The sequence below is a fragment of the Hirundo rustica genome, chromosome Z, assembly GCF_015227805.2.
Source record: "Hirundo rustica isolate bHirRus1 chromosome Z, bHirRus1.pri.v3, whole genome shotgun sequence".
NCBI lineage: Eukaryota > Metazoa > Chordata > Aves > Passeriformes > Hirundinidae > Hirundo > Hirundo rustica.
This window is the reverse complement of record NC_053488.1, coordinates 79,140,171-79,153,535: the sequence shown is the minus strand read 5'-3', so window position 1 is coordinate 79,153,535 and position 13,365 is coordinate 79,140,171. Positions and strand designations below refer to the sequence as shown.

Sequence of the window (13,365 nt, the reverse complement as noted above, 5' to 3'; positions counted from 1 at the left end):
AGTGAATGTAATAGCAGTTATAGGTATAGACTGAAGAAGAAGGACAGTAGCAGTAGTAGTAGTAAATCATTCCAATAAAAATAAATAAACAATGATGACGACAATATTAAGAATATCAAGTGAAAATACACATCCACACATGTGCTAGGGTCACAGTATAGTTTGGGTTGGGAAAGACCTAAAAACCATCTGGTTGCACCTGATTACCTTACGCACTCTTTCTCTCTCTCTGAATCCTCGCTCCTATTTCTATCTCTCTCCCTCACAGTTCTTGGGAAATAAAATCCATGCTAAATTGACACAGTGCTGCAGAAACCCAGCGAGCCCGCACAGCCCGGCACCGCGCCGGGAGCGGCCGCTCCCGGTTCCACATCGGGCTCGGGGAGCGGTGAGGAGCAGCGCTGCTGGCTCTCAAAGGCAATCGGCCGTGATGCGCCGTGGATCGGAACAAAGGACGGGGACGGGTTTCTCCTGGGCGTCCCAAAGGATTTATTAACCCAAGGGCTGCAGCAGCCAAAAACTAAAGAGCCCCCGCTTATGCTGGCTTTTAAACGACGGAGGAACGGGGGGAGGATACAATTCTTGCGCCAGTCTGGGGTACAACGGGGAGGGCAGTAAGGAGGCACTCACAATCTGACAACCTATAGGGAAAGCAAGCAGAGGAGCATCGAGATAATAGGGAATTCCCAGGGGACTGACAGGGAACCCTCTGGATATAGAGGAAGGGACTAAGGAGGATTGACATCATGTAAATAAGCTAACAGCTGGATCTAGGGGGTGAATGGCAGCTGGGCAAGGGAGGAATGGCAAGTATTTTGCCTAATGCTGCCAAGTCCCGCAGCCAAGGAGATAGTGGTTCTGGCTGCTGCAGCTTTTGTCTCTCTCCCGTGGCTATCAGGAGTTGATGCTGGAGAAAAAGGAAACGACAGGCTCCACCTACTTCTTCCACATCTCTAACTGCTCTCCCAGATCCCATTGTTAAAGCTCCGCTCTGCAGTGACACTTGCTGCCCTGGCAGACAAGGCACACGTGACTGTCCGGTACCAACAAAAAACAAATCCTGATGCAGCCACAGCTTTTCCAACGCCCAGCGGATCTTGCCTCGCCAGCTGAGTTCATTGACTGACCTAGTTAGTGCGAACCACATCAGCAAAAGCATGTTTCCTTCTCTGACGAGTCACACCAGCTGGACAGGCTTTTTACAAGAGGGCCTTTGCTATTCTAACTAACCCTACTATTTCCAAGGATTTTTACGTGAAAGGCATCTCTGCACTGCTTGTTGGTCCCTCAAGCACAGCTGCCGTAAAACAAAACTCATCGGGCATTTTGTCCTGTTCTAGAAAACAATGGTCGTTGGAAGACAAGAAAGGAAATCCAGCAGGCATTCCTCAGGTAAGGAAACAAACCTTTGGAATCTCATATTCCACCCAGACATGTGAAGAAGCCTGCACAAATGTACTGGGATGAAGATGCCTGTTTGGGCACACAGGAGCCACCTGCAGCTCTGTCTCTCAGCAGTCTGCAAGTTTCAGCCTCATTATGTGGCAACAGGAAAGCTTCTCACGGTCTAATCAGAAGAAGGAGAAGTGCCAACCCGATGATAACCCTCTGCTCATTGGGATACTCGAGTCAATGCATTAATGGTGTGCCCACCACAGAAAGTGCCTGGCAAAAAATCAGGCTCCAGCCTGGTCTCTGTAAAAACGCCCATCGCAATGCTAACAGCTCTGTGCTGGTGCCACTGAAATAGATGGTGACCTAAGAGACCTTGGTTACGATCCTCCTCAATCCAGAGGAAAATGTACAAGCCTAAACCAGCAGACACACGCCCCTCGAGTACAAATAATTACGGCAACATTCTTTCCCTTTTCCCACGCCACCAGAGGTCACAAAGGGGGTTTCATCCTCTCCCTCCGCAGCTGAGATCAGCCACTGGACGTGGTGGGGAGCTGGAGTCCTCAATGCCATTGGAACTGTGCAACCCAGGCCTGTCCCTGCTCCTACGGTAAAGGAACAGCACGGGCATCAAGCGCACACCTTGGATCCCAGCCCCAGGCACCTGGCTGCAAGCCCATCAACTTGTTAAAGGACCGACAAACAGCCAAGGGTCCGGCATACAACTGTCACTGCAGGCAGGGAAAAACACATCCTAAACTTATCCAGGCCACACAGACACACGACAGAGCGAGGCACAGATGAATGATTTGCAAGGCTGAAAGTCTGGCAGACCCAGAGGAAATGGGAAAGATGCTACAGTATGGAAAACATTTGGTGTGCTGTAGTTAAAAAAGGAAAAAGCAAGCAGAACTGCTCTGGGATTGCTTTGGTGGTTGATTTTCTTCTTCTTTTGGGTCTTCTTTTGGGTCTTCTTTTTAACTTCTTTCCCTCATTCTTTCTCTTTCTCTTTGCTTTTGCCTTTTCTCTTTTTCCTTTGTCTTTTCATTTGAGTTTTGGTTTTGTTTTTGTTTTTTTTTTTCTTTCTTACTTTATGTCTAAAATTGAAAGTCGGAAGGTCCAACCTCCATTTCTCAGGGTATTTATCACATGTCTAACCTCTCTCCTAAAAAATTCTTGTCCTTCAAAGACAGAGCTCCAACATGGTTCAAACAGCAAACTGGAAACGTCAGGCATGCCTGAAGGCCAGAACTGCAGGTTTCTGAACTGGTTACCTGCCACTTCGCCTTCTGATGCAGATGCTGATGTGCTGCAGGGACATTTTCAGAAGGGGACCTTGGTGGAAGTGGCGCCAGCAGACGGCAATGGGATTTTGTCCAACAGCACAGAACAGGTGAGAAAGACAGTGGGATCAGTCCGTATTTGCACCTTACCGAGACGGGAGTTTCAATCCAGTAGGGAACTTCTCCTTCCACCATTTCGATGCCCACAATTCCAAAAGACCAGATGTCCGCTTTGGGGCCACATGGTTGACCTTTCACAACTTCAGGCGCCATCCACCCAGGAGTGCCCGTCACTGAGCTCTGTCTACTCTGCTCAGGGGTGAGCGGAACAAAGAGGCCAAAGTCAGCTGTGGAGAAAACAACACACGATGAAAAGCCAGCTCAAATTAGGATACCGAGCAAAAGAATTTCCCACTCTCAGTCTAAGAAAGTGCTGTTGAATCTCCTGGACAGCTATCCGCACGTGGTTTCCCTGGGGCTTAAACCAAGGAAGTGTGGAATCGGCCACTTCCAAAACACCCCAGGTTTTTAAACGCTGCTGGCAGCACTGGCCTTTATTGCCCTGAAGGTTTAGATTGTAGCGCTCTCCCCTCTGGAAGGGACGCACATACACACAGACCACTGCCACTCCTGACTGCTTGTGGTTCCTTGTCACACCTCTGTGCACATTGCAACTGTGCCGTCAGCTTGCAGCAGGCACCCCGGCAATCCCACCAGCACTATTTCTGGGGAGCTGGCCGTCACTCAAAAGCACCTCCCACACCCTAGGTGCTCGGAATGCTGCACCTGACCAAGAATATACTGACCCAGCTTGACAGAGCCGTCGGTTCTGAGAAGGATGTTGCGGCTCTTCACATCTCGGTGGATCACATGGTTTGAGTGAAGAAAATCCAGTCCTTGCAGGCACTGAGTGAGAAAAGAGAAACAGGAGGGCAAAACTTAGTCATGCGATTTGATCACACAAGAAAGGAAACAGCTCTAGAAATTCCCTCTCCAGGGAAATGGGGAAGAATGGCAGAACACAGTGCCATTGAGAGGACGAGCTTGCTGCTCCAACAGTAGCAGAGCAGCACCTCCCTACGGAAAGAGCTTTGGAAAGAGCAACAGCAACCGCTGTTGTAGACTGTCCCTTGCAAACCAGCCAGAAAGACTGCTGCCGCAGGGGATGTGCTCGCTTCATGCAGAGGACAAGCAAGGTCCTCGAAAGAAAATGTCCCTCCCTTTGTTGTCAAGTGGGTCACTTTTGTCTGGGAGGCTGCATGACAAAGGTTTTCTTGCTGGCCTCAGCAGAGACTTGGAAGTATCACATCAGTCACCTTCCAGAAGCAACGAGCATTTTAGCTGCAACACTATCCTTTTTAGCTCAGGGCGGTGAGAAATGAGTCTCCCTCTTTTCTTTGCCGTTCGTTTCAAATCCTGCCTCCACCACCTTTGCTTTTACAGGCAAGGAATGCAGTGCAGACAGGCTTGAGGTAAACATTAAAGGAGACAAGGTGGAGAACAGCAAATACAAGAGAGAGTGAGAATGCAACTGCAGGAGATCAGAGAACAGGAAAGCAGTACAGTGAGTGCAGGGGCCCTGGCAGGCAGCTCACCTGAGATGCTCTTATTTGCCTATAGCATGCCGGCCAGGCAGAAACAAAGCCTGGCACATGCAATCCGTCCACTTCTGAGCCCCATTTTCCCACACCGCCCTGCCCAAGCCCTCAGAGGCACAGATGGGATCGCTGACCTCCCGACTGATGGCTGCCATCTCATCCTCAGACAGGTAGGTCTTGCTGATGACATCACTCAGAGTGCCTCCATCCATGTACTCCATAACCAGCCAGAACTGCTTATCCACCAGGTAGCTGAAGGAAGGAAACAAGGGCATGGAGATAAACAGGCACGGCTACGTTTGTTTCTAGGTCGATTCTTGTTTCCGGGTGCCCTTGAGACGAGGACAGAATAAAAGGAATAGATGCTCCCTCTTGGCTGTGCACTGTTTGCAATCGGTCTCAAGGAGAAAGGCACGGCTGTGAAAAACGGGAAGTTTAGATGGCCAGCAAGTGTAAAATGCTGCTTAGGAACAGCCCAGATAAAAGACACGTCACGTTGCATGCTTCTGGATATAAGCGCCTCCTCTTCCTGGCATGCACAGCCGCAGAAAAGAGGGGACACGATCCAAGGGGAAATCCTTGTTCACTTTATCCGCTCCTAAGAAGAGACTTGCAAAAAATCAAGCCCCAAAAGAGCATGGTGGCAGTGAACTCACAGGCTATTGATTTACTTAGACACGACTGATCCAGGTTTTTGGACAGTCTTCAAACTACATGTGGCCACGGAAGACTCGTGCAGACAAGAGGCACCCTCTTCCCATCCACTGGACGTGAGCAGAGCAATAATAATTAACCAAGAAGTAACACCTCTATTTTCTGCCACTGACCAAAGTGGGTTTTTACCTTGCGTGTTTGCAGCACGTAAACAAACATTCATGGGACAAAAGCACAACAACTCACCTGTCTACACAGTGGACCAGGTTGGGATTCCTACTCATCCTCATGACCATGAGTTCATTGAAGTTTAATCCCTTCTTCCTCGGTCCTTGGAGATTTATTTTCCTCATGGCCACCTAAAATGACATTGAAGAGCAGTAAGTGCAGATGGTGGTGGCACGAGACCGCAATGCACGTGGGGCGAGTGATTTTGGAAGGACACCCACAAACCTCTGAGGACACCCTTTCTGCGCTGTCTGGGATTCAGACGTAATCCACCCGTTAGTACTCTAGGGATACAGCCTGAGCTATGGGCAGGGCTTAGGGCTTCTAGGGATGTCTTGCAGATCTCTCTCTACGTGCAGCTCCCAAGGGCAGCACTGCAGGTGGCGAAGGAACCACCAGTAACATTCAGATGTGTTTGCTGGCAGCCAGAAGGGAGAATTCAGGACTCTGAAGCCGTAGCCCCAACCAGCACTGAGACCACAGAATCAAAGAATCACAGAATGTGTAGGTTGGAAGAGACCTTCAAGATCATTGAGTCCAACCCACGCCCTAACACCTCAACTAGATCATGGCATCGAGTGCCACAGCCAGTCTTTCTGTAAACACCTCTAGGGATGCTGACTCCACCACCTCCCCAGGCAGACTATTCCAGTACCTTAGCAATCTTTCCATGACCAACTTTCTCCTAGTATCCAACCTATTATTTCCCTTGACGCAGCCTGAGACTCCTTCCTCTCGTTCTGTCACTTGCTGCCTAGGGAAAGAGACCAACCCCCAGCTGTCTACAAGCACCCTTCAGCAAGTTGTAGAGAGGGATAAAGTCACCTCTGAGTCTCCTTTTCTCCAGGCTAAACAACCCCAGCTCCCCCAGTCGTACTTCATATGGCTTGTTTGCCAAGTCCTTCGGCAGCCTTGTTGCCCTCCTCTGGGCGTGCTCAAGCATCTCAACGTCCCTCCGGAACTGAGGGGCTCAGAACTGGACACAATACTCAAAGGTGAGGCCTGACCGGTGCCGAGTACAGGGGAAGAATGACCTCCCTGCTCCTGCTGGCCACACCATTCCTGATCCAGGCCAGGATGCCACTGGCCCTCTTGGCCACCTGGGCACACTGCTGGCTCATGTCCTGCCACTGGCACCAGCACCCCCTGGTCCCTTCCCTCTTGGGCACTATCCAGCCACACCTTCCCCAGCCCATAACGCTTCAGGGGGTTACTGCGGCCAAAGTGCAGCACTCGGCACTTGGACTTACTCAACTTCAACTTGTTAGACTCTGCCCATCCATCCAGCCGGTGCAGATCTCTCTGCAGAGCCATCCTACCTTCCAAGAGATCGACACACGCTCCCAGCTTAGTGTCATCCGCAAATTTACTAATCAGAGATTCGATACCCTCATCCATGTCATCAGTAAAGTTATTGAACAGAACTGTGCCCAGCACAGACCCCTGAGGGACACCACTGGTGACTGGCTGCCAGCTGGATGCAGCACCGTTCACCGCCACTCTCTGGGCCCGGCCATCCAGCCAGTTCCCAACCCAGCAAAGAGAGCTCCCGTCCGAGCCACGGGGCTGCCAGCTTATCCTGGAGTGTGCTGTGGGAGACAGTGTCAAAAGCCTTGCTGAAGTCCAAAGAGACAACATCCACAGCCCTTCCTGCATCCACCAGGCAGGTCACCTGGTCATAAAAGGAGACCAGGTTGCTCAAACGTGACCTACCTCTCCGAAATTTGTGCTGGCTGGGCCTGACACCCTGGCCAGCCTGTAAATTCTGTGTGATGACACTCAGTATAAACTGTTCCATGACCTTGCCAGGTGCTGAGGTCAGGCTGTGCCTTCAAAATCTCTGGTTTGAAGCACGCCCAGCTTTCCTCAACTCCTTTGTTTTTAAGGGCTGCTTCCCAAGGAAGGCTTTGAATAAGTCTCCTAAATAAGCCCAAGTCTGCCCTCCGGAAATCCAGTGTAAGATTCTTCTTGGTCTTCCTCCTGATTTCACCAAATATTAGGAACTCTATAATTTCATCATCATTTTGCCCCAAACGGCCTCCAACCACCACAGCTCCCACCAGCCCATCTCTATTTGCAAACAACAGATCGAAGATAGTCCTTCCCCTGGTGGGCTCACCCACCAGCTGAGACAAAAAGTTGTCCTCCATGCACTCTAAAAATTTCCTCGACTGCCTCCTTTCTGCTCTATGAAGTTCCCAGCAGATATCTGGCAGCTTGAAGTCGCCTACAAGAACACGGGCTGACGATCCTGAAACATTCTTCAGCTGCTTATAGAGTAAGTTGTTCACCTCTTCCTCCTGGCTGGCTGGGCGATAACAGACGCCCACTAGGACGTCAGCCTTGTTGGCTTTGCCCTTAATTCTGACCCACAGGCGTTCAACTCCATCTTCATTAATACTTATGGTGTCCAAAGCCTTCTTAATATATAGGGCCACCCCTCCACCTCTTCGCCCTTTCCTGTCTCTTCTGAAGAGCTTGTAGCCGTCACGTGCAGTGCTCCAGCCACGTGACTCATCCCACCACGTTTCCCTGATGGCAACTACATCACAGCTTTGCTGCTGCACCATGGCCTCCAGGTCTTCCTGTTTGTTACCCACGCTGCGTGCGTTGGTATACGGGCACTTCAGCTGGGCTACTGACTTCACCCCTGACTCAGGCTTACCACCTTACCAGCTGCATGCCCTTCCCCTGCAAACCGAGTTTAAAGCCCTCTCAACCAGCTCTGCCAGTTCATGAGCTAAGAACCTTCAATCCTTAACAGAGAGATGTATCCCACCTGGTTCCAACAGAGCAGGTGCCGTAAAAGCTGCCCCATCATCAAAGAATCTGAGATTTTGTCCTTGACACCAATCCTTAAGCCACTTGTTAATGACGGGAGTTCTCCTATTGCGTTCATCATTTTTCTCTGCCACAAAAGGGACTGAGCAGAACACTACCTGGGCCCCTGTCTTATCAGCCACTTGACCCAGTGCCCTAAAGTCTCTTTTAAGTGCCTTGACACTCCTCTTTTCCATCTCATCACTGCCAGCCTGGAGTATGGGCAGCGGGCAATAATCAGAGGGCGGAATCAGCCCAGGAAGTCTCTCAGTGATTATTTCGCACCCAGGCCCCGGGGAGGCAGAAGACTTCCCAGGGGGATGGGTCCGGGTGACATATGGGGGGCCTTCTGTGCCTCTCAGAAGGCAGTCACCTACTACCATTACCCTTCTTTTCCTCTTGATGTTAGAGGTGGAGATTCGTCGTACAGATGAATCGTAACTGGGAGCCTCACTGGGCAGATAGTTTCCCCTCTAAATCATCTAAATCATCTGGCTGGCTCTCTAGATCCAGGGCCTCATACCTATTCCGAAGTGGCACCTGGCTAGGGGATGGAGGTCGGGAGGAGTTTTTCTTATTACCTGCCCAAGCAGGGACCAACTTCCACTCCCCTTCATCTACCAGGCGCCCTTCTATTGCCTGGGAGTCCTCTCAATCTTGATGGGCTTCCCTGAAGGATGGAAGGGCTGAACTCCACCTGTCTATTTCCCTGTCACTTTCCCTGATACTTCTTCATCTTTCAACTTCCTCCCTAAGTTCGGCCACCAGCGAAAGGAGACGGTTCACCTGTTCACACCGCAGGCACGCCTCCTCCGCAACACCCCTGGAACAACCCAGAAGCTCAAACGCTCCGGGCAGGAATGAGTCTGTACAGACGCATCCCTTTGGGAGGGCTCCACTTGGCCACATCCACTTGTACCAACCACAGCTTTCGACCGTGTTGAAACCATTGCTAACAGAAACCCCAAGACCAACCAGCCAGCAGAAGCGCCTCAAACAACACACAGCACACCTTGCTAGCAAGAGAGCTTGCAACCCCGCCTGCTTGCCCTGCCTGCGCAAACTGCAGCACAAACTGCCGTGGACACGCTCCAAAGACCACGTGTCACGCCCCCGTTTGCCCGCTCCTGTTCGCCGCGCTCCGGGTCGTCACGCTCCCTAGAGGGCTCTTAGAATCGGTCACTCAGCAACTCAGGAAGCCCCACCACCCGTCGTTCCTGAGTGACTCACAAATGCTCTATAAGGCACCTCCTTTGTTTGAGCAATTGAGCAAGTGAGCGCGTCCTTCTCCAAGGGAACCGCTGCCCTCCTTGCCTTCCTTCTGCCAGCTGAGAAGGACAAAGACTGTCCCAAATGCAATTTGCAGGCTGACACCAGTCTGTGCTTCTTGCGCCTCTTCAGCACAGCTCTACCCAAAGCTCCAGCTCACAGCAGAGAGGAAAGCCCTCAAGAGCAGCAGAATCTGCGGCGCTGTTGACATTCACCTCTCCTCCTGTGGCAGTGTCGAGTGCTCGACAAACCTCTCCAAAGGTCCTAGAAACAGAAGAGCAACAAAGAAAGGAGAAGCCGTTTAGATCTTGGAGTGAAAGCCCGCCCGGAGAGGAGATCTCTGCTATAAATGCCTAAATCCTGCAGGATGCAGGATGCAGGAGGAGTCTGCCTGAAGGATGCGTTTCTCTCTCAACTGCATGGCCACTGGCCCTGGAGCATTGGGTTTTACTGCCTCAGCTCAAAAAGAGGGCTTATTCTTTCTTCTTGGGTTTCAGTTTCTAAACTGTGCAGTTCTTATCTCGACCGTGGGATATTTCCTTCAGCAAACTCTTGGAAAGAAATGCTCCTGAGAACTGGTATCTCACCGCTGTGATAGGGGGGAGGTTTCTCTTGCAGACAAGCAAGATTCTTCTCCTTCTCTTTGTGTGGCCAGATGATTTAGAGATAGACAAGTATGCTTAGGAAATTAACACAGAACTGTCCCACACTTGTGAGACCAGGAGCTCTACCAGCTGCTGTTCCTTGCTGCAGGCAAGACCTTGGCAGCATGGAGATGTCTTTGACAATGCCTTCTGGCCACACTTACAAATTCTAGCCAATACTGAGAGATGGGACAACCTATCCTCCATGTCTGGACACGTTTGCACCATGCCGGACTTCAGACTTGATAGATATTCCACCAGAAAAACACCTGGACCATGGTTTTGTAGGCGTAGAAGTGGTTGGACTCACCCGCTGCCGATATTTTCCAGTTCAATGTATTTTGTCATGGGATTTGCCGTGGTCACAATACACCCTGACGGAAACAAAAGGCACAAGAGGCTCACTTTAGAGCAGAGGTCCCAGCTTGCAGGAGATCCAAAAGGCAGCCCCAATGCCTGGCGCTCTGAACCCTTGGTGGTCAGCTGGGTAACAACAACAACCAGACAGACAGCCCTGAAACACACATGGCCAGCAGAGACCGATTTTCTGCCAAAGTTCCTGTGGGGAGTACTAAATGTCCCTATGACAGCCAACTGAGGAGGAACACTTGGTACAGCTCTGCTGACACGTGCACACAATACACTGTCCCTCAGACAAGAAATACACAAGGCGTACTCAGTAGCTCCAGGGAGTCATCCTTGATCTCCTGCTGCTGAGCAGCAGCTGTGTCAGTGCTGGAGATGAAGCGACTGCCTGGGCTCCTCTTCTCAGGCTGAGGAGCAAAGGCTCCTGTAGATGACGCTGCTGCTGCAGCAGCAGCTTTGGTGAGAGAGCCTTTGTACATCTGGGAGAAGAAATGAGTCGGTGTCAGAAAGGTGGCTGGCGGAGATTACCCTGAGATCCCTTTGCAAATGCAAGCCCTCAGGAAGATGCTGTCAGCCCCGTGCAGGGCTCTTAAATGGTTTTCTTCTAATGTCCATTGCTCAAACTTCACGGGTCAAAGCCAAAGGCTGGTTTCACTTGAGTTCATGGCCAGATTCATGTTCCATTTTCATGGAGTTTCTGAAGGACGACCGCCACAATGACCATCCCGCTTCCTCCCAAGGAATCTTTTCCCCCTCCAAGGGCTGCAGACACACTTGCAGCTCCTTGTTCTCAAATGTTCTACCACCTCCCACTGAGTCCTCTTCTCCTCCACCACCTTCCGGTCATGCCCAAGCTGCAGCACTTCCGGGTGCGACAGTTCCTGTGCCTCACGCCGATCTTGGGGCTCTTCGCTGCCAGTCGTTTGCTCAAAGCCTCTGCAGGCTGCCAGGTGACATGTCAACACTTCCACCTCAAGTCAAAGAGAACAAAGCAGTCAGAGACTACAGCTTGTCCCTCTTAGCCAAGAGTCATCAGCTGTGAGGAGAGGGAAAGAAGAGATTTACAAGCAATACAGACAGCTTTGTTTCAATGCTCCATCTGGCTCACCATGTTCCACCGTAAAAACACCTCAAGAAACAAGGAAAGCAGGAAGAGGCCAGCTGCAATTCATTGGGATGACTGCTGGCCAAAAGGACAAAGGACTAGTTCCACTGTCCAGGGCAGCAGTTGAGATTCAAGATACCAGGAAATGTCCTTCAGAGCGGCTGTGATAAGACACTCCAGCAGGATGGCACTCAGAGGCATCACCCCACCCTGCAGCTGCTCCACACTGGAAAGGCAAGAAGGGCAGAAAGCACCGGGTTGGGGACTGTGCTGGCTATCGCCCTTTCACTCACTTGCTTTTGCAGAGCCTGAGAGAGGGGGTTAAGTGTCTCTCTGATGATTTTCATTTCTTCCTCCAGCCTCTTCTCCCTTGCATTGATCCTAGCCTCAGTTTCCTGCAGCTCTGCCTGCAGCTGTTCCTTGATGTTCTGTAAAAAGCAAGAGAGATCATGCTTCATGAGTGGAGTGGCTGCCACTCTTTCACCCACCTGCTTTTGTTGATCGCCTCTCTGCTCATGGAGAGTCATCTCTTCTTGGCTGCTTCTCATGTCTTCCTTGTTCCTGCTCTTCACTGCCTTGATGTCACTCTGAGCTTCGGGCAGCTCTGCTTGTGGCTCTGCCTTCATGTTCTGTACACACAAATGCAAAGCATGTGACCTGGGAGCTGCCATCAGGCTCAGCTTCTTCCTCTTTCAGCCTCCATATCACATTCATTCGGCCGCTTCTTTCTGCTTCGCTGCCCACCTCTGCTTCCATTGCAACCCTCCTTTCCCGCTGCTGGGCTCTGGAGAGTACAAGGCTCTGTGCTTTCAGTGCCCATGGGACTCCTGGCCTCCTCAGTCCCAAGAGCTCCGTTTTTATGCCCCTCTTCCTGCCCTTTGCTCTGTCACCTGGTGAGCCACGCTTACCTGGCCATTCTCCTGTGGCTCTTCCACCTGCTGCCCCAGCTGCTTTTCCTGGTGTTGGGCTGGGAACAGCTCTCCCTGGGTCTGGCATGGCATCTCTGATAAAACAGTCTGCTCATGCTCTAGCTCCAGAAGGACCTGCAGACAAAGCGACAGAAGATGGGTTTCAACTTCCCGCACAACATTTGTGGGCCAACACTCAATGCCTGATGGGCTCACACATTCCCAAAGCACGCTGCTGCTCCTCTCCCGGGTCATTCTCTGCCCAAGGGGAGGCAAGGATTCCAAAGTGACACTGGCAGGACAATCAGGGTCCATGTGGGAATGAAGCTCCAACGGCCTCTCAGGCAGCTGACAGGGAAGGTGTGGAGTTTCTCAAGGGTCTGCTGAGGACCTCCCTCCAAGTCTGCTGTGTCCTCTTTGTCTTTCTGTAGTGAAAGCCCTGTCCCACAGCTACGTCCCGGCTTTGCAGGTGGCTTCCCCTGTGAGCTCACGCCTTGCGAGGGACACTTCCGGAGTTCATGTTCTCTTCAGGCCTGCACCGCCATTCCTGCCTTTCTCACATCTACACTCTTGTTGGAAATCCTGCTCCTTCAGGAGACAAGGATGCCTACAAAGATCCTCTGATGGAGGTCAGAGACCCTCTACAGCCACCTCAGGGCCAAGGTGTTTTTTCTCCCTCTTTTGTCAACTGAGAATTCTGACCAGCCGTAACAGAGACCCTCTTTAGGCCCCATCAGCAAATTAACTTACACACCCCTACGGATGCCAGTGACGGAAACGATGATCCATGTAACGCGTGTATGACAAGAGCCACAAAACACCACCTAAGACACACAATTCTTCCACCTCGCTCGGACAGGCAGAAATTTAAAGAATTAACTGCGGCATTCAGGGCAGAAGAGGCTGCAGGAGGAAAAACACCCATGTCTACACTGGCAAACATCTCTGCCTGCTCAGAATCAGTTGATGGAACATGTCTCTCCTCTTCTTCTGAAAGCGATGCCTTTAGGTGAGCTTTGCGGCTCCAGCTGCTTTGGACCACAGCCGAGAAGATTCAATAACGTAACTGTTACAGAGATAGATGGATAGGTAGTT

The 13,365-nt window shown here is 51.2% G+C and overlaps 1 protein-coding gene across 1 annotated transcript; it reads right to left on the bottom strand.

The window, feature by feature from the left end:
* Positions 1–757: 757 nt before the first annotated feature.
* On the bottom strand, positions 758–10,259 carry LOC120765842 (serine/threonine-protein kinase PAK 3-like). Its single transcript, XM_040091035.1, has 7 exons — positions 10,202–10,259; positions 9,463–9,511; positions 5,177–5,289; positions 4,411–4,528; positions 3,485–3,584; positions 2,829–3,025; positions 758–907 (listed from the first exon to the last, which is right to left on the bottom strand). The coding sequence occupies exons 1-7, from the start codon at positions 10,237–10,239 to the stop codon at positions 758–760; spliced, it is 765 nt and encodes a 254-aa protein (XP_039946969.1). The 5' UTR covers positions 10,240–10,259.
* Positions 10,260–13,365: the final 3,106 nt, after the last annotated feature.

Bases quoted from the DNA above. Each gene is read 5' to 3' on its own strand.
- LOC120765842 (XM_040091035.1), bottom strand. From the start codon at position 10,239: ATGACAAAATACATTGAACTGGAAAATATCGGCAGCGG. The intron at 3,026-3,484 runs GTCAGTATATTC...TTTTCTCCACAG, and splicing joins CGACGGCTCTGTCAAGCTGG to CTGACTTTGGCCTCTTTGTT. The intron at 908-2,828 runs GTAAGGTGCAAA...CTTTTTCTCCAG, and splicing joins GGATTGAAACTCCCGTCTCG to CATCAACTCCTGATAGCCAC.